This window comes from Impatiens glandulifera, chromosome 7, assembly GCF_907164915.1.
Source record: "Impatiens glandulifera chromosome 7, dImpGla2.1, whole genome shotgun sequence".
In the NCBI taxonomy this organism is placed as follows: Eukaryota; Viridiplantae; Streptophyta; class Magnoliopsida; order Ericales; family Balsaminaceae; genus Impatiens; species Impatiens glandulifera.
This window is the reverse complement of record NC_061868.1, coordinates 34,344,617-34,366,750: the sequence shown is the minus strand read 5'-3', so window position 1 is coordinate 34,366,750 and position 22,134 is coordinate 34,344,617. Positions and strand designations below refer to the sequence as shown.

At 29.3% G+C, this 22,134-nt stretch overlaps 1 protein-coding gene across 1 annotated transcript; it reads left to right on the top strand.

Moving 5' to 3' along the window:
* The first annotated feature begins 7,270 nt into the window (after nt 1–7,270).
* LOC124910201 (protein PHOSPHATE STARVATION RESPONSE 3-like) lies at nt 7,271–11,678 on the top strand. Its single transcript, XM_047450812.1, has 6 exons — nt 7,271–8,076; nt 8,155–8,231; nt 8,360–8,396; nt 9,468–9,630; nt 9,724–9,979; nt 11,186–11,678. The coding sequence occupies exons 1-6, from the start codon at nt 7,947–7,949 to the stop codon at nt 11,462–11,464; spliced, it is 942 nt and encodes a 313-aa protein (XP_047306768.1). The 5' UTR covers nt 7,271–7,946; the 3' UTR covers nt 11,465–11,678.
* Nucleotides 11,679–22,134: the final 10,456 nt, after the last annotated feature.

Here is a 22,134-nt window from a genome sequence, read left to right as displayed (position 1 = left end):
GTAAATGATCTAAAATATAAGTGAAGCCAAATTGTGAGAAAATCAGAAAGAAAAAAATTACAAAAAAAATTAAGAAAAATTATTATTTAAAGAAATAGTAATTAAGTTATATATTAAGGGCTAGTTTGATTTATTCAATTATTTTTTATATTTATAATATTATTTAATAATTAATATTATATATATATATAATAATTAAATGCGAAAAGTGTCAACGCATAAAATTTAATGCGCTGATGACACTTTTTTTTTCTGACGAAAATTCCCTATTGCGTCACGCAACCTCCAGTTGCGTAACGCAACTGAGTGCATTGTGAAAAGTCCACAATGTCTTTACTATATAATTAAAAAAATTCTAATTTTTCTCATTTTTTTCATTTATTTCTTCTTTTTCTCTCTCACGTCTCATTCTCCCATTCTCTCTAAAAAGAAGACGACCCGACGACGACGTTGGATCACAGCGAAGGACGTCGGAATCCCAGCGAAGGCATGAAACCATGATGTCCGCTGCTACTGGTATGCTTCATTTGTCCTTGACTTGTTTATTTTTTTTCTTTGAACGCATTGTTTGTTAGGTTTAGTGTTTAGGGATTGATTGAATAAATATCACTGTTGCGACGGATTCCGGGTGCGTCTCGCGAATGCGGGTGCGTCTTGCGGGTGCGTCTCGCGAATGCAGTTGCGTCTCGCGAATGCAGTTACGTCTCACAAATGCGAGTGCATCTCGCGAATGCGGTTACAATATATGGAAGGCACTCTTGACAGTAGTACAATATGGTTTAGTATTGCTGCACGCTTATGCTCAAGATAAACGTTTGCCTTATATATCTCTACCTATGTATGGTCATACCTCTACTTTTGGTTTTTGTATGTTTAATTGTATTTTTTTAATGAATGTCATTGTGGGTTGAACTTCTCTAATTTCCATTGTTCAGGAAAAGATCTGAGTGGCCAGAAGACTGGGTTCCAACAGAGGATGTTTCTTGCAAGCAAGAGAATGATACGTTTCAGGATTGCTTTGAAATTCTTGAAGATGGAGGGCTTAGCTTCTCATTGTTCATTTTCTTCTTGACTTCTGTTGGATTCATATCTATTATGGTACTTCGACGCATCACATTGCAGACTCAATCTTGTCCTCCGTCTTAATCTCCTCGTTGGAAACCTCTCTGTGAGTATAAATGACGTGACACAACCGCGTGCCTCAACCATCAACACCTGCATTCAACGAATCAAGGCAAATCAATGAATCAATGTCGTTCTATAAACGAAATAAACACAAACATTCATCTATAAACGAAATAAACACAAAAATGGATCTATAAACGAAAATAGTGGAAATTTTATATTTCGTTGTCGTCGTTCGCCGTTGGAGCTTCGCAGTTCCCGTTGGAAGTTTTTCGTCGATCTTCGCCGTTGAATATAGTGGAATGGTGTTCTTTGCCAATAAAAAGAAGAGAAAATCTTCTCCGCCATTAGGGTTTAGAGCGGAGAAGACCGAGAAGAGAGAGAAAATGAAGTAACAAATGAAAAAAAAAATTATAGGGTTCTAGTTGCGAGACGCACTTGGAGTTGCATCTCGCGAAAGGGTATAATTGTTCAAAAAAATAAAAGGGATCACCAGCGCTATTTATTTTATGCGCTGACACTTTTCGCATTTAAGGCCCTTTTTAGGGTCATTTCGTCAAATTTTCGTGTAACGGACCATTAAAATTCGTATAAATAAAAAATTGTTTAAAAGCGATGAGAGAGAAACGCTGAGGAGGAAAAATAAAAAAATGAGTTTAAACTTAAAATATTGTTAATTATAATTTTGTGTGTGAAATTATTACTTATATCAGCTTATTACGTAAACGTTCAAGCGCAGTGTTTAAACGTTGAATCAAACTAAACTTAAAAATGTGATAGACATTTCTATCCAATCTGGAAATATTTATATTTTTTTACTGCTTTTGCCCCTGGATTATGTTAAAATTCTGTAAGGCCACCACCAAGATGTTATTAAGAAGAAAAAAACTAAAACACTCTTATTTTATTTATTTTTTCCTATAATTTATTTTTATAAACATTAAAATATATATATATATATATATATATATATATATATATATATATATATATATATATATATATATATATATATATATATATATATATATATATATATATATATATATATATATATATATATAAAGAAGAAATAGATAAGACTCAAAAGTTTTAATCTGAATGCAATTAAATACAAAAGTTGTAAGCCAAATCATTAGGAGAGATTATCTTTCAACAAAATATTAGGTACATATAAACGAATTAAGTAGTCGAAATCATCCTCATAAAGTAATCGAAAAGATACCCCATCCTTCTTCAATTTCTTAGTTTTATAATTAAAAATTGAATATCAATTTATTTAAAAATTAAAATCTTGTTTTAATTAAAATCTCAAATTTTATAAGACCTTGCTAAATAATGTTGTAAAATTTTAAATTGGGTCACAAATTAGACATTGACTTTTGATTCAAAAAGTTTAGTTTTTTATCAAATACATTTATATTATTTATCAATTTTACAATTCAATAATAATATGGTTTCTCCAATGATTTTTTTATTTTTTTCTCTTGCGAGCTGGAGGACCACAAAATGTTCATTGTCTTTGCTACTTCAACATATACAAGATTTATAAACAGTGAAGACCCTGTTTGATTTAGACACTTGTGTCATGTTATATCACAACCTAAAATTTAGTTTAATTTAGTAATTGTCACCATCTTTATCTATAATGCTAAAACTAAGATATATTTATAAATGTCTAGTTTTCATATCCGTTTCATCAACTAATATATTTTTAGAGAAAATATTGTGAATGATAATTAGGATTGATAACTAACATAACATAATTTAATATATTTAGTTTTTCTCTTCATTAATAATTTATATTTTTTCTCTTCATTAATATTTTATAAATATATATATATATTATATTTGATAAATATATATAAGAGATAATAAAAGGTTAAATATATATATATAAATAATAATTAGTTTTTAATTTAATTAATTAATTCTCTTATATATTCATTTATTTGTTTATATTGTGATTAATAATTAATTTATTTATTTATTTTTAAAGAGTAATAATATGGAAAATGAATAAATCAAATAAATAAATATATATATATATATATAAAATAAAAATTAAATATATATATTTTTTACTCAAACTTTTTAAAAATCTCTTCTTTTTCATTTTTGTTTTTTAGAGAAGGGATTTTTTTCATATATTTTTTTTCTTATTTAATGTATTAAAACTCAATCAACTAATTAGCACACAATTTTAAATCATACTTATGTTAACTCTTATTTCTTAGTATTTTTATTTTATTTATCTTTTAATATTTTTTTTTATTTACGTTAAATATTAATATTTCATAGTTCATAATTTAAATTATATTTATCTTGATTATTAGTAGTTTATGATTTGAGTTGAATCATCTTAATAATCAAGTATTTGTCTCATATTAATTTAATTTCAAATTAAATGAATAATAATAAAAATATTTTGCATCGAACTCAACTTTTAAAATTATATATAAAAAAATAATATATATATATATATAACAAATATATATAATTTATAAACATATTAATAATTTTAAAATATTATTTATAATAAAAAATTGAATGAGAGAAAATACTCAATACTTTTTCTTAAATAATAAATTTAAAAAATATTAAATTTATTTATGTGAATTGTAAAATTTAAAATTAAAGAGAGAAAAATTGCTGTCATATAATTAAGGTACATGTACAATATTAAGCACGGTCAATTAATCTCAAATCTTTTACCCCTATTATCCCTCTTCATTTTAAATATTATATTTTTATCGAGAATCAAATAAGATTCAACATTTTTTAGTTTTAATTAAGTTTTGACCATGATATGATGATACATTTATGAAAACATTTTTTTATTAAGTATTTAATTAATATTATTAATTTATAAGAAATATTATTTTTCAAATACGAAAATAATTGTATATATTTAAAAAATTATTAATATTTTATCATTTAAAGTCATACCCAACCCAAATCCAGTTATAGAAACAAAGTTTTCAAATATCTATCTCTTAATAGTATTGAACAACAACTCATAGGTAAATAAATCAAATACAACTAATTAATAAACAACACAAAACCTATTCATTTTAATTTATTCGAAATTAAAATAAAATAACTTATCTTCAAATTACTAGGCTTTAACCTAGGAAGAGGTTAAAAGTTGTAAATGAGATGTAGCCAAAATAAATGACCATAGAGAGACCCATAAGACAGCCAAACAGGAATATTTCCACTCCAAAGAAAAGAAAGAAGAAGGAAGAAGAACAATTACAATTATTTAATCATTCAATATTCAATCAAGACTAAAGTCTATAAAGATTGGAATATTCAACCCTCCAAAGATCTATAAATGATTCCAGGGATGCCTAAAACACAGTTTATTTAAAATTTCTTAAAAGTATATTTATTTATTATAATCAAGCTATTTAAGAGCTCGTTTGATGAAAGAGTTTTTTGGGATAAAACCCAGTTTATATCCCAAAACTCAAACATCTTATCAACTATCAAATCAAATAATTTTATTATTTAAATACCAAAATTACTCTTTAATTTTATCCTCTCTCTAAATCATAATTCTCTCACCTACACCATATCTTTTAAAGTTAAATGATAAATTAATATTCAAATTTAAAAACTAATTTTTTCCTAATTTTTACCAAACAAGAGTTTTTAAGATAAAACCCAAAAAACTATTTCCTCAAACAAGCCCTAAGTTAGTTTTTTTTGTGTTTCCAAAGAATCTTTGGAGTAATTACTAAACAATCACGTAATCACACTTATTAATCCACTTCATTCAATGAAAATAGCTGAAGGGATCATGTTAGGGCCCTTGCAGAGAGGGGCAAAATGATCTTATTTAAACTAGATGATGTATATAAATCTAATTTAACAAAATAAATATTCATTGAACTTTTTGTATTTTAGTATATAAATAATATTGAAAGAAAGTATGAAATATAAATATATATTAGTGAGATAGTAAATATAAGTTAAAATGAGTTGTATTCTTGTTATTATTTAGTATTAATTCAATTAGATATCATCTCCTATTTGGGTCATACATGAGAAAAATTGTATCATTGTTTCAATTAAGTTTGAATTTCATCTTAGCCTCTTTATGAAAAATAAATTTGTTATCATAGTTAATCCCATCAAGGTAATTCAGTGGTAAGAGTCAATACCAAAATGTCACGGGTTCGATTTAATTTAAAAACGGTTTAATCGAGTTTAAGTGGGTAAATCATAGCTCTTATTTAATTAAAAAAATCGTTATTCTAACTGTATAGTTTGGTTTGAGTTATTTGAAATCCATTAGATTCAATTATTAATAATGTAAATATAAAGTTTGTTTGTTTCATGTTTTATTTATTAACATTTGGATTATTGAAATTGACTGTGGCTTTCTTAGGTAGTTGTTATTTATAATTTTTAAATAACTTAACATCAATAATATTTTTTATCAATCAAATTAAATATTATTAATTTTAAACTAAAAATATATTTTTATTACATATTAATATTTTTTTAAAATATTTTATTCCAATGACAGAATGACTGAATTTTTCTAATATATATAGGTAAGATTAAATCCCCTAATAATATTATTTTATTCTTATAATTACTATTAGTCTATCAAGACATTAATTAGGTTACCATAACCCTTGTGCATTATTTACATTCTTGATATTATAAATAATACTCTATCCATACTAGGACCTTGTAAAATTTGATTTATTTATAATTACTAATGGTGATTATTTAAATAATTTATATATTTTAGTTATGTTAGTCGAGTAAAATATTAAAATGATATAAATATTATGAATGATTTTTTAAAATTATATTTTTATAATATTAATCACTTTATTTTTTTAATGATTTTTTACTAAATAATTGAAGATTATTTTTAAATAATTTAAAAACTTTAAGAGTTATTTAAAATAACAAAATATTTAATAATATAAGTAGTCTAAAAGTATTCGTTTTTGTTTGATATATTTTGTATGTTTCACTTTTAGGTTAATTTGTTATTATCTATAAATTTTATGATAAATTTCTACTCATTGTAATTTGTAGTTTATTATGGAATATGACTAATATTTGGGTTATGCCGGAATCTATCGTTAGTTGTTGAAAGTGTGGATAAAGACGGTGAATTCAGTTGGTTTGGGTCGTTGGACCCCTATCCCGTTTATCTTCTGGTGAACCATTTGACTTGAAAGAAACTGTAGAACGTTCAATGATCGTTATCGATAAATGTGTTTAATTCATAATTATATTATTAGTACAATCGAATAAGTTTTATTGGGTAAACCAATTGAGTTAGTTGGATAGGTCATTGATCTTTTTGAAAATATCCGTGTTAGTTAAAATTTATTCTTTTTATTTGATCATTAATGAACTATTTTATATTGTATTTTCTTTAATATTTTTATTTCAATTCTGGTAATAATTTTTTCGTTAAACTTAAATAACTCATTTATATTACTTTTTATGAACTATTTTCAAATAAATTTATCTTTTATTTTGTTTACTAAAGTCTCAAAGTAATATTCATCAACCCTTTTACAATTGTTTTTTATGAATCACAAATGAGAATTTATCATTTCTTTTAAAAACATAAATAATCTAAAAATAGTAAAAAATATATCTAAAATATAAATATCTATCAATATTTGTGGTACTTTGAGAGCTTGTTTGAGTTTGGATTGTTTTACTAAAAATTGAATTAAGATATTATAATTTTTTTAACCTCAATCACTTAATTTATTAATTAAAATATTTATTTTAATTTTACAAATTTAAATTTATAATTCAAGAAATAAAAAAACTTATTTTACTCATTTTTTTTATTTTTTTATATCTAAAACATCACATACTATCATTTTAATCATTAAATAATTCATTTCATTAATTAAAATATTAAATTAAGTATACTTTAACATTTTAGCAATTAAACAATTAAAAATTCAAATAACTTAACATTTTTTTATCAAATTTTATAAAACAAAATCCCAAACAACTTTTCAAAAAATAAACCAAGCTATTGGAATAGAAGTAAGACAAACGTAAGTAAATAGTGTTCTCATTCGATTCGTTCACTTTGATTTGACACCTTCTAGTAGAAAATAGATAAATAAAATAGAATCAAATACTATATTAAAATTAAAACAAACGAGACCTTAATCTGTTTGACTAAATAAAAGAGGGTAAAATTGTAAATAAAGAATCCTTGACCTGTAGCGGCAGAAGAAAACAGTAGGGAAAAGACGTCATAATAACCTTTCGTATGTACAAAGGAGAAAAAAGAAATGCAAACTGCACATAAATTCTTCATGGGCTTTTGTGATCATGACGACGTTGTCTGCATTAGAATTGAAGGAGAGAGAAACCAAAAAAAAGATAGAAAAAAAAAAAACAGAGAATTATTACTCCACCTATAAATACAGAGAGAAAGAGAGAGAAGGAGAGAGAAAAGAAGAGTCAAAGAAGGTGCAGAAGGATCAGCGCGGCAGTAGGATAATATCAGCTACAACATCGGTTTTCATATTTGTGTATATGTAATGATTTCGGTTCAAGAGGATCAGCAGCTCGTGATGAGAATTTTCCCTTTGCAGGGTTAGGTCAGAGCACATAGGAATTTTCTCTTTTTATTTCTCTCTCTCTATCTCTCTCTTTTTTATCTTTCCTCTATTTGTCCATTCTGTAAACCTGGGATTTGAAAAAAAGGAGAGATCTTTTCAAGTGGGTTCGAATCTTGAAGGAAGAAAAAGAAAATATTAAAGGAAGAAACAATATTTGGCCGGACGGTTTTGATTTGTTCGTCGGAAAAAATGGCAACTTGCGGCAGAAGTAATGGAGCAGTGAGACAGTACATTAGGTCTAAAGTTCCTCGTTTGAGATGGACTCCTGATTTACACCACTGTTTTCTTCATGCCATTGATAGACTTGGTGGTCAAGAAAGTACGAGTTTTTTTCTTTTTCAAATAATTCTTACCGTTTCTTATCCCATGTTAATTTTCAACCCTTTTTAATTTGCAGAAGCAACTCCCAAGCTTGTTCTTCAGTTGATGGATGTTAGAGGGCTTACCATTTCTCATGTCAAAAGCCATCTTCAGGTCTTTAGTTCATTACTTTTTTTATTTTCTCTCTCCCCACTCTCTCTCTCTCTCTATATATATATATATATTGATATCATAAACTTCCTTAATCTTCATCTTCTTCTTCTTGGGCTTGTTTCAATCAGATGTACAGAAGTATGAAGAATGACCTGATCAAACAAGGTAAAACACTAGATCTCCTTTTTTTGGTAAAAATGATTGGTAGTTGAAGTGAAGGAGAGTTTGAACTTTAGTAAAAAAACACACTTTGATTGAAATATTGAATATGTCTATCTTTCTATATGCAAAATGAAATATATCATTTTAAAAAATCAATAGAACAAGCTCTATAAGAAACTTATTGTGGTTGATCTAGTAGATTGAAAGAGTAAAATAAGTAACATTGAATTTAACCGCTTTCAATTCAACCCGGAGTTAATTTTATGGAATGTACGGGAGTTGGGTATAATTATAGTCATGGTCCATGTGTTATTCCTGTGATCATGGGAAAAAGAGTTGATGACTTTACTGTATATAATTCATATAATTCATTTTGTCTATTCTTTTAGAAATGGATTCATTTATTGCCCTTCTCATTCCCCATGAAAGTTTGTTCCCCCATCTATAGCCATTAGCCAAAGTGAGGATGAACAGAATGAACCTTTCAACTGTTGTATACATACATACATGGCAATGTTCATCTTTTCTCTAATTCATCCAAATCCGGACATTTTTCCTTCACTTTCACCATTATTATCATCCTCCTTTTGGTTCCTCTCATGGACTTTAACTCTCCAAACCCACCTTTTTCATTGGATGCTAATTTGCCATCTTATGTAAAACCCTTGACATTGTCATAGTCATTTATGTATAGTTTAATTTTGATGAACTTTTCATTTTTTTTTGTCAAAAAGATCTTAATGGTTGACTTTGTATCAAATATCAATCCCTTGAAATTGACAGATTAGAAAAATCACTAAAGTTAGCAAATCCAAGATAAGGTTTTGGTAACTCACTTGATTTTCTATATGAGAAATGACATTATGAACCACTCTTCTTTGGAGACCTATATCTTCTTGTTCTATTTTCTTTGTTTTGGTCAAGAAAAGGAAAAGTTTTGTTTAAGTAAATCTCATGTTGTAATAATAATAATAATAATAATGCTCCCATTTGAAACAACTTTCCCACTACTATATTATTAATTAGAAATAACATTAAAAGTTAGAAATTGTTCATTTTATAATCTTAATGTAGATAAAAGTTCCTCTAAGAAAAGAAAACATGACTATTATGTGGAAGATTACGATGAAGAAGAAAATGAAGATGAAATCAGAAGCTACTCCCATTCAATTCTCAAAAAACCCATGCAAGAACAAGAATCAGATTCCCATTTCTACAGTGGTCTCTATAGAAAAAGGTAAAAAGCTTGTTATCATATATATGGGTCATTTGCTAACTATATGATCAAATTTGAAACCAAACTGACCCATATGAAATTTTCATTGATCAGATCTCGAATGGAGACAATTTCAGAAGAGGAGGAAGAAAATGGAAGCTTTAAGAAATGCGGCCAAAAACAGAGAATATCATTATTATGTGATCGGACGGTCACCAATCCGTACAATCAGCAACAGGCCATGGCTGATGACAAAAGTGAAGAAATTCATCTTCCTCCGTCCATCTCTACCGTCCCAAATCCAATCTGTCTCCTGCCACGTGGCTTTTTCTACCATTACCCATTGGAAAATCCACCTCATCTCCATAAGGTAAAGTACCAAATTCTCTCTCTTCTCTATCTTTTTACTACTGTTTGGTTTCAGAGAGCTTTTATGATGGTTATCGAGTGCAAGCTTTGTTTTTCCCCAAGCTAGATTTTCAAGTTACAGAAACGTATATTCTTTTTTACTTTTACTCAAATACTGTTTATTAGATTTGGATAGCTTCTTTTTTTTTTACTGCGTATTTATTGATTTTGAGGTCCCCTCATCTAACCATTGGATATAATTCTACCTTTTGATGGTAAATCTTCTACCACTGAACGTTACTGCAGTTACCATCATTCTTTCTCTTTCTCTCTTGACAGAGAAGAAAGAAAAAGAAGAAGAAACATATTTCATTTCTCCTCTAGTTTGTTCAGTAACAAAATATTTTCTTACTGAACAAAAGTATATTCATCCTAAGACCTGAAATCATCAGAAGAGATAGAGAATAATAAGAAGACACATAATAATTCCTCACCTTTTGGAAACTTTGCCCTTGTTTGATCTTAGTTTTGTATGGCCCTAGTTGTCATTTTCAAGACCTGAAAATAGTTTCATCTTGTTTGGTAGAGGTTATTAAAAGGTGGGTTATTTGGATAAAAGAATATATAATAATTTTTTTTGTAAGAAAAAAGAAAATGGAATCTTCATACAATACACACTAGATCTAGCACTAGTAATTTAGTATGAGGTTAAAATCTTACCTAATTGATCAGATTGGAAGGGTCCCATTAGACCAGATAATATGGATGGATGATTTAGTTGACATTTTTAGTCGATTATTTGTGATTAATCCTAAATAATTATAATCAAACAAGGACCAAGTAAGCCTTGTATTTTCTATACAAAAACAATTGCATTATGTTATGTCAACATCATCTTCATGTAAAATATGCTAATAGAAGCTTCTTGGAGTAGTTGGTAGTGAATTTTTTTATTGAAACTTTAAGTTGGCTTCAATAGAAGCCTTCCAAAGAAAGGCTTAAATTTTCCAAGCAGTTGGTAGAGAATATATATTATTATGTTAGTCTTATTGACAATTTGTTTCCTTATCACGATATTCATGTCGGTTTACGCATTTCATTTTCCAATTGGTTCCAACTCATGAATTCAATCAATAATTGTTGATACCAAAAACTACGACTTTTTCATGCTTATGCTTGTCTTTTCAATAAAAATGTGACACAAAAGTTGTTCTTGTTTTTTTGGCAGTTTGCAATGTTAGAAGACTTGCAAGTACCCGTGTTGTCATCATCTTACAAGACTGATAAAGTTCAAGAAAATGCTGGAGCTCATGGGAAATCGATGTATAAAGAAACTGGTAGTTCATGTGAACTTTCATTATCACTCTCGTTGCATCTCCCGACTGCAGCTCAGAGCTCGGGTTCTTCATTGAGCGAAATTAGCGAGGCATTCTCGTTTCACTCTGGTTCTGAAAAAAAGAACAATATTAACTTAGATCTTTCTATTGCTCTTTGCAGTACTTCTTAGGCGCATATTCTTCTTTTTGATTCTTCTCTACTTGTGAGAATTTAGTCCCAATGTGGTAGTTAGCTAGCTAGCTATGTATGAATCAGACCCAGATCAATGTATTAGTAGTATGATTAAGGCCATATGTAGAATGTGCTTATTTTTCTTATCAGGCATTTTAATTGTGTCAAACAAGAAGCCAATTGTTTGGAAGAGAAGAAAGAGTGTTGGCTCATTGCATCTCTGACCAGTTTTTTCAGCTTATTTGTTCCAGCTAAATGCTTATTCGGCTAGCTTATCTGGTTCTCACTCCAATATGGTAGCTTATGGATGATCCACATTGATTCAATTAAATATGTCTGGTATGCTTATGGTTAAAATAATTTAAAAAGAATAGTTGCAATTTATATATGTTAAATTCTTGATAGGTTTGAATGTGTTCTTTAGGTTTGTTGTATCTTGAAATAAAATAGTTTTATACTACATATTTGTCTTTAGAAATGATATTATGTCTAAATTCACAAATCCTTATAAGTTCATAATTCATAACAATATAAAGACAATATATTTCAGCTTGAAAAAAAAAATATTTGACCTTGAAAAAAATATATTAAGTAGCAATGATATTGAGAAAAATATTTGACCCAACGAACCGATTTGACTCTAGACGCTCTATTTGTTTTCTTATTTTTGTGTTTATTTTGTTTGTTGGGTGTATTTTTACCTTACTTTAATTAACTACTAAATATCCAAAAATAATATAAAATACATGAAAATATTATTTTTTAACTAAAATATAAAATTTTCAGAATGAAGGCTGTTTGGTCGGTATTTTGAATGAATTGGGATTTAGGTTTATCTTTCAATATTTTGATTGGGATTTAAGTTGGATGATTGTATTTTGGATGAATTGGGATTTAGGTTGGATGAGCACTTTTTACTAGTGAAATTTAACTTTTCTCATACTTTAAAGAGTTAGTATTTCTAAGTTACTTGTCCAAAAATTATGAAATTTATATATTTATTATAAGAAAAACTATTTCCAATCTCGATGTTATATTTCATAATTTTTTGGCTCTTTGATTTTTTTTGACATTTTTCAACATAACTCTGTAAACGTTTTGAAACTTTAAAAAATTATTATGATGCATGTCTCTGTATATTTAACACTTGTTTTTGTAGAATTTCATATTTGTATGTAAGTATTTGTTTTTGTGCTATTCTCTTCTCTTTTCTTTTTCTTTTATGATTAACATATTTACTTATATATATTATCACACCCGTCAAAAGGACCACGTAAATGTGGTAATTGTCCTTAGCACTATGACTAGCATGATAGGAAAATTTAAACAAAGGTTTAAAACACATAAAATGTAAGGGGTATAACTAATATATTTTAAAAATGCCAAAAATATAGTAGCAGAGTCTATCTAATTCAATGGGCGTGCGAGATATATCGTCGATGCCCACATATAACCAATCACTGCACCCACAAAATAGAATCTCTAATTCTAGGTGTTCCTACACCATACTCATCTTTTCTTAGTTTTACGAGAAAAATTAGGTGACGACTTTTTTTCGTGAGATTTTATTCTTAAAATCGAAAAAGGTTAAAAACAAGACCTATGTTAAATCTACCATTGTATTCTCAATCTCGGTTGAGATTTGACGGAAATATTATTTATGGGATTTAACTATAAAGTTTAATGTTATTTTAAAAGAAATTTTGATTTCAATAAAAGATTAATCTCTTTAAGCTACGCAAATGCAGAAAAGCTGAGCAGTTTTTATCGTGTATAGTTTTTGGCAACTCTACTAGGGAGCACGTAAATGCTTAACTCGAAATATATTTTTATCCAAAATTTTTAGAAATATATTTTACACTTTAAAACTTATTTGTCTTACATGCATTGGAGCTCTTTACTTTAAGGTAATATAGTACGTGTTATGCTACACCATTTATACATCTATATCTTACATGCTAAGATTTATAAATGTGGAATGACAACTTGTTCCTTTACTAAGCGATGTCCTATAAGCTTATGAACATAGGAGAAAACTCAGGGTTATCCCTTTCTTCCATTTTGTGAACTCTCTTAGTAATATGAAAGAGAATCATGATTGGCGACGATGAGGACATCCTAATTGAGAAACCTCCTTACATTGATGGTCGGATCATCCTTGTCGGTTGGACAACTCTTCCTTACTATAAAGCCAAAGACATGAAAATCTATATACATGTAATTACTAAAAATCTACATACCCAATTTATAAAATTAAAAATAATTATTTTAATTTATTTTTGAATAAATAAAATCAAAATAATTAACCCCATGGTAAAAACCCAATAAAAACAATTAATTAGACTAATTATTATGATAATTAAAGCCTAATTAAGAAAAATGGCCAAAATAAAAAAAATTATTTTGGATAAATGTTGTACCCATTTATCTTAAAATAATTTAAAAAAATCAGGAGATTAAAATGAATATTTTAGGGTGAAATGAGATACCCATTTCATATGGGAAATTTGACCAAATGACCATAAAAAAGCCTTAAATGCGCTGATGACCAGTACATAATTTTAGTTGTGCTAGTGACCATTTCATATTTTTTTGACGAAATTGCCCTTTCGCGAGACACAATTGCACGTGCGTCTCGTAACCCATCCCTTATAAAAACCTTTTTTTTCCATTTGTTTATTCTCATTCTCTCTTTTCTCCGCCCCAAACCCTAAGACGGAGATGATGAGCCACCTTTCTCTTCTCTTCATATGCGAACGACAAACTCGAACACAAAGGTAAAGACATCGACGAACTACGAACTGAACTGCAACGAAGAGGAGCCGCTTTTCTCTTCTCTTATCTTCTCTTTAACCCTTATGTCATTTATAGATGAATGTTTTTGTGTTTAATTGATTCGCCTTGATTGAATACAGGTGTTGATGGGGTCCCTATTGATGATGTTAGATTCGGTGGTGCCGTCGCAATTGTTGATCACTTGATAGTTATCGATTGCATCTCGCGGATGCATCTCACGAATGCATCTTGCGGATGCGTCTCGCGAATGCATTTTGCGAATGCGTCTCGCGACCTAAATTGCGTCTCTTGACAATGATAAAAGTTTGGACTATGATTTGTTTTGATTTTGTTATTTAGGCGATCAAAATGAGTGAGAATGATGGTGAAAGAATTGTATTTGTAACTGTTGGGACAACTTGCTTTGATTATCTTGTTAATGTCTAAACTTAGGAGACACCAAGAAAAACTAAAGAGACATTTGGACCCGAAAACAAGGACCTCTACACCATATTCGAGGGTTTGATCATACGAAATGTTCATTGACTATTATTAAGCAATGTGTTTATTTTCTCATGTGATTCTTTATGTAAATTATTGTACCATGCATTTGATTAAATAAACATGTCTATGTATGTTCCATTTGCGGAATAATGTAAATGTGATGGTATTTCATTCCTGAATTTATTAAAGAAACAATGAAATGCAATAATTAGTTTTTTCATATTCCTTATCCAAGAATTACGACTTCAGTAAATGTACATTGAATGATCATAAGAAGAAAGAATATGTTAGTTCTGTATAGATGTGCCTGTGTGTTGTTAAAACAAAGATAAAATAAAGGATTCTATGGTAAACTCTTGGTATAACTCTATAATTGTGAATTGTGAGTTGTGAACTTTGAATACATCCTCAAGCTCTTGGTAAACTATTTTGATAAAACAAAGTTATCATTTTGTGCATATTGAAACTATGAAAACATGTTGGATACAACTATATTGATTTCCTCCTGCATTCTTGCTGACCTTAAAATTACAGAGCTTTTTGGTGAGAGGCTATCATTTACTTAAGGGTTGAACATGATGATGAATCACATCCAATGCATCATTATGCATTTTCAGATTGACTAGATTAATTTTCTTCTAGTTCCAAGCTGATTTCTAATTCCACTTCTCATAGTTTCCCTTGGATATTCACATAAAATCTAAAACAAATCATAGTATAAACTTTTATCATTGTCAAGAGACGCAATTTAGGTCGCGAGAAGCATTCGCGAGAAGCATTCGCGAGACGCAATCGCGAGACGCATTCGCGAGACGTATCCGCGAGACACAATTAACTGCGAGATGCATTCGATAACTATCAAGCGATCAACCATCGCGCCCGCTCCGCAAGGTGAATCAATATGAGACCGCACCACCGCATCCAACCTCATCAATAGGGACCCCATCGACATCTGAATTCAATCAAGGCGAATCAATTAAAAAACCCTAAACCATACTATGCGTTCAAATAAGAAATAAACAATAATGAGCGAAGGATAAAGGAGCATACCAATACCGAACATCATCCTTGTGCTCATGATTGCCTTCAATGGGATTCCGTCGTCGGAGTTCGGTCGTTTGGATGTTCGACGTTTATGGTTTTAGAGAGAAGGAGGAGAAGATTGAGAACAGGGAAGAAAAAAAGAAAATGGAAGAAAGGAGAGAAAGTATATTAAATAGTAAGGGCATTGAGGACTTTTCACAGGGCATTCGGTTGCATCTCGCAACGGGGGAAATTTTGTCAAAAATTTTTTAAGTGGTCACTAGCGCAATATGATTTATGCGCTGGTCACCAGCGCATTTAAGGCCATCTTTAAGGTCATTTCGTCAAATTTCTCTTTCATCCTCCAAAATTATTTATTTAACCCTAAAATATGCAAAAATAAATAAATAAATTGGTAAAATATTTGTTATATTTATTTTAATATTTTTTATATTTAAAATATCAAAAGTAAAGCCAAAAGGGTGAAAGAAAAATCAATTTCAAACAAATCCTTAAGGTTTTAAAATAAAAATAAATTCTGCAATCTAGTGTGGCCGAAACTGTGAAAATTGGTTACAACAAGAATCGTGTCCATCAGATGAGCGCTGAATTTTCATTCAACGCTCTAGACACTCCCGCGTAGCCGGTTGTAACTGAGGAAAAGCACATGCGCATCACACCGGATTAGTTTACCGAGCGTTAGATCTGTTAGCCATGATGCTGATGGTATGCCCGTTCGTTAACGGACCACTAGCGTGATGCCAGAACGCGCATGAAATGACATCGTTTCATGCGCCACCTTCGTATTCACCGCGATCGCCGGAGAAGATATAAATCCACTTTTTATTTCTCAAAAGTAGAACTTCTTCCATAGTCAACCTTTTCGGCTGATTCAAAAGACGAAATAACCACCGTACAACGTCGATTATTTCTCATATCTAAATAGAGATGATTCATCCCTATTCCGACCAAGTTGAGAAAGAACAACCAAAATACCACAAATGATTTTTGGCTAATTCAATCCACTTGAATCCTCCACCGACTTAGGGATGCTATATATACAACCCCTGAGTTATTCTAAAATAAAGGAATCCGCTCCACCTTCAAATCTAAGAAAATAAAAAATCCTCCATTAAAGCTTTAAGCTTTCGAATTTTTTGAATTTTCTATTTGAGACCTTAAAACTTGGATCTAAGCTTCTCTAAAGATCTAGGAGTGTTCTCTAATCCTTGGTAAAATTCCAATCACCCTCTAATTCATATTTACAGTTTGAATTTGAAATTTTTATATTTCAAATTGCATAAGCTTGTATGTTGGTTGTTTATGGTATTTTATGGTTGGATATCGATCATAGGATCATTTACAAACTTTATGGATAGGTTAAAAATAATCAATCAACCTAAAATAGAAAAACAAAAAATTTAATTTAAAAAAAAATGTATTTGTTGTTCTTGGGATAATTATTTTGAATCACAGCCCAAAAGCTTCCCAACATTATTATAATCATGTTGGGCAACTATTTAGATCATGTTTGATCCATCCCGATCATTTTGGTCAAAATACTTTTTTTTAAAAATAATTGAAATTTTGAGTTTTTGATTTAGTCAAAATGAATAGGTAGTGTTCTTGTTTTGGTACCAATCAAGTATATGAGATATAAAGAAGATAATCCAAGCTAAAAAACAAATTTCTAAAACTGTAATTTTGTGTTCTTGAAGACCGAGAGGTTTGACTAACAATCATCGACCATGACCGAGACCAAGGACCGAGAAATTCGAACTTAGAACCGAGACCTAGGACCGAGAATTTCAATAGGACCGAGAGGTCCGATAGAGAATTTTTTATATCTAGGATAGAGAGGTCCAACATAGGACCGGGAATTTCAGGACCTAGGACTGAGAGGTTGAAACTTAGGACCGAGAACTCCTAAACCCAGGACCGAGGGACTTAGCCTAGAGCTAAACCAGGACTATGGGGCTTACACACATAGACTAGGGCTTAAATAATTGAGTATTTTTTACACAGATCCATTGATATTAGATGTTTGATTGTTGGTCCCAAACTAAAAAAATCATATCAAGAGGAGGCCATCATCCTATGGAAATCGAGGGAGAGGATCATGCCAAAGACGAGGGAAATCAATGGAGAGGAAGACTTATATTAAATTTTCTTTTATGCTTTTCAAGTGTAACTTCTCACAAACTATGAGTGTTTTTTTTTTAACGTGAAGAAGACAGATATACACGTTTATGATTGTGATCATATTTATCCACACCCAAATAAAAAACATTAATTTCTTTTAACACTCTTATTATTTTTATGAACGGGAATATGAGTGCATATTCTACGTTTTAGGATATACATGCATATGAGTAAATCATATTACTATTTTGGTTTATTCTTTAAACCATCTTGCCCCACGAAAACATACCACATAATTGAGGAGACACATAATGAACGTGCAAGCATCGTGCAACTTAGAATCCATGACTCTTTATGCCATTCTTTCTATCCCTCGTCAGCAAGAAAGCAAGATTCACTTAGCTTAGAATTCAAAATGCTCCTTGGAATTCTATCTATATCTTATCAACGAAACGCACAAGCATCACTTGGCATAGAATCTGTCTCTTTGTGGCATTTCTTCAATTCTTCGTCGACAATAAAGCGATCTTCGCTTTGCTTGAAATTCATGACTCTTCATGACATTCCTTCTAATCCTTTCCAATAAGTAAAAAATCTTCAATTAGCTTATAATCCACAATGCTTAGTAGAATTCTATCTATCTCTTATCAACAAAATGCACGAGCGCCACTTAGCCTAGAATCTACGACTCTTTTTGAAATTTCTTTTATTCTTTGTTGACAAGAAAACGAGTTTCGCTTCACTTGCAATTCACGATTTTCGTAGAATTCTCTTTATCCTTCGTCGATGAAACGTCCAAGCATTATTCAACTCGGAATTCACAATTCTTCATTGACGAACAAGCTCCATTCAATTCAAAATTCTTGAGTCTTTGTGGTAATCATTTTTTACCTATGAACGCACGAGCGTTATCCAACTTAGAAGTCACGACTCTTCATCAACAAACAACCTTCATTCAATTCAGAACTTTTAATTCTTTATGAAATTCCTCGCATCCCTTCACTGAAAAAACACCTGCTTCATTCAATTTAGAGTTCAAGACTTTTCGTGAAATTCCTCATATCACTTTGTCATATCATTCAACTTAGAGTTCACAATTTTTTTTTAAAAAAATTCCTCATTTCCTTTCTTCGACAAACACATAAGCATTGTTCAAATAAGAATCCACAAACCTTTGTGGAATTTATCTTATCTCCTCATAACGACGAATGGATGAGTTCCGTTTAACTCAGAATTCACGACTCTTCATGACGATTACCTCGACATACGCACATACACCAATTCGCAAATGCTTTATTCTTCCCTTTATTGTTTCTCGCAAGAATACATGGGCATCGCTCATCTTAGATCCACAACATCTTGCAAAATCTATCTAGATCCCGTTGTTATCAATTCCTTGAAACCCACATAAAGAAGTAAATGCAAGTTGCCACGATCCTAAACCCATGACACATTACACTTAGAATTGAATTCTTCTTGTTGGTCTCTTCTCAAGGATATTGGAATTCGATTAAACGAGATGGACTGCTAAAAAAGTTAATCATGCAACGATAGAGCAATACATTGTGTATATACAAACATACAGAAAATGCTAACACGAGATAAAATTTGAGAGATGATGCACTCTATCGAATGGAAAACTTATTATAGTCATGATAAAGGGTTAAAAAAAAGTTCTCTAAGTGTAGACAATGTAATCCTAAAGAAGCGACATAGTTTGAAATTGTTCTTGTATAAAATACTAAATTTTCTTGTGACACTTTTCATTTTTAGTCGAGCATTTCTTCAAAAAATGGCTAACCAATAAGTGATGTTCAATTAAGCAACCCAACGAGAAATGGCGGAGCTGCAGGACATGGTCCTACAACTCGCAAAACGTGTCGATGCCCTCACTTTAACGATCCATGATCTCATGGCAATTGACTCTTCCTACATTGCAAAATTCGGGAATTTGAAGCATGGAGCAAATGAGGAATTCTTAACGTTCATGAGCTTATGGAGATGTACATTTGTAAGGATGGACAATTTTCAAGGCAAAGAACAACATACCATCATAATCATGAAATATCTAAACAAAACTTATCAAACCTTCATGAATATCGTCATTATTACTTTGTTTAAGGAGTTGATATCCACAGGATGCAATGTATACGAGATCTTAGCAAAATGGAAACCATCTCTTCATGAAGGAATGCACAACAAAACATTTGTGGTTGAAATAAAGGACCTTGAAGGCATAGAGGCAAGAACTCAAAAATCGAATGAATAGACAGAACATGAGCGTGGTCTCCCAAAATCTTCAAGGGTAATCGATAATTTGGGAATGTCTCTTAGGCAATCACTGAATATGTTGAAAGATCATATGTATGTAAATTCTCTCGTCCCGCGAGTAGTTATACCCCCAACAGAGAAAGAGAAAAGAGTGGTCCTCTTTTATGAGTACCACCAAACGAAAGGGCATCACATCAACGAATGCCTCACCCTAAAACATATTATCAAAGACTACGTCGATCAAGGGGTGATTTTGAGGTCGAGTATATTTCCTCTAAAGGTTGGAGTTCTTTGAGGAAGAGTGTAAGAAGAGGATCTCATATGTTTAAAAACACATTCGTTTTCATTTGTGTTAGACTATATGTTACCATGTTTTTGAATAAATATTAAGACCTTTATTTTGTAAACGGAACTACGTTGGACATGATTTCTTTTGGTTATAAGAATACGTAGGCAGTTTATCATGAGCTTGGTCTCAATAAACATAAAAACAAAAACAAAAATAAAACCTCTATGTCAACACTAAGAGAATTTTTATAATTATTTTGGAGTCCTCGTCGTTTCGATTGGTTTTCAAAAATACTGTTTCGGAATAATAAAATCCTAATATATAAAATAAGTGATAGTTAATAGGAAAAAAGCTCACTTAAACGTATGTACTTGTACAACTAGCTCATTTAGACGTATGTACTAATAAAAGTTCATTTAAACATATGTACTATCAAAAATTGGCTCATTTAGCCTTTTTTAATAACCATGGTTAACTTTTATTTTTAAATTTATATATTTATTAATTAAATTTTAATATATTTTCTCTCTTCTCTTTTCATTTATTATTTCATTTATTACTAATAAATGACCCTCTATTTTATTTTATTTTTTATAATTTTTTATTATTTTTATATTAATATTTATGATTGATTATTTTAATTTTATTTTATATATATATACACGAGCATTCATCATTAATTATTTTAACTCTATATTTTTTCTTCTTTTTTATATATATATTTTTTTATATTTACATTAATTATTAATTATTTTAAATTTGTTTATCCCAATAATTGAATATAATAATAAAAATTATTTCAACAATAAATTAATTAATAATTAAGAATTGGATAATAATAAAAACTCATTCATCAAACACCAAAAGAGTAATAATCAAATATTAGACAAAACAATTAATTTACTACTAATATAAGTTGTGAATAAAAATTAAATAAAAATTATTAATTTTATTTTTATTTATATTAAACTAAATAAAAAAACCCTTTTTCATTTTTATTATATTAAATTAAATAAGAAAAAACCTTTCAAAAAAATATTACAGTAAAACATAAAATTTATAAATAAGTTGTTAAATTTTTTTAAAAAAATGAAAATTTAAGAAATATGAGAAATAAAAACTAATAAAAAAAAATGAAATATAAAATAAAAATTAATATTAAAATAATAAAAAATTTAAGAATAAAATAAATTACCTAGTTTAATTAATGAAAAAGAAAGAGAGAAAATATATTAATATTTAATTAATAAATATATAAATTTAAAAATAAAAGTTAACCATGGTTACTAAAATGAGCTAATTTTTGATAGTACATATGTTTAAATGACCTTTTATTAGTACATACGTTTAAATGAGTTAGTTGTACAAGTATATACGTCTAAGTGAGCTTTTTTCCTAGTTAATATATATATGAATTTGAAATGAATTTATTTGTTATTAATATGATATTAATTATTTTATAGGAGAAAGGAAAATGAAAAAATATTTAGAAAAGAAGAGAAATCAATCAATCGGAGAGAAATGTATAAAAAATAATATATATTATTTGTGTAGTGTGTATTATTGATTTAGGTCATCTGACTGATCTTGGTTTTGATTGATGATTGGAACCTCTAACGTGGTTTTTGACCGAAAAACGATCGAGGATCATTCACGGTAAAATT

Excerpts from the sequence above, each read along its gene's own strand:
- LOC124910201 (XM_047450812.1), top strand. The coding sequence starts at position 7,947 with ATGGCAACTTGCGGCAGAAGTAATGGAGCAGTGAGACAGTACATTAGG. Across the intron at positions 8,397-9,467 it reads GAATGACCTGATCAAACAAG|ATAAAAGTTCCTCTAAGAAA; the intron begins GTAAAACACTAG and ends ATCTTAATGTAG. Across the intron at positions 9,631-9,723 it reads AGTGGTCTCTATAGAAAAAG|ATCTCGAATGGAGACAATTT; the intron begins GTAAAAAGCTTG and ends TTCATTGATCAG.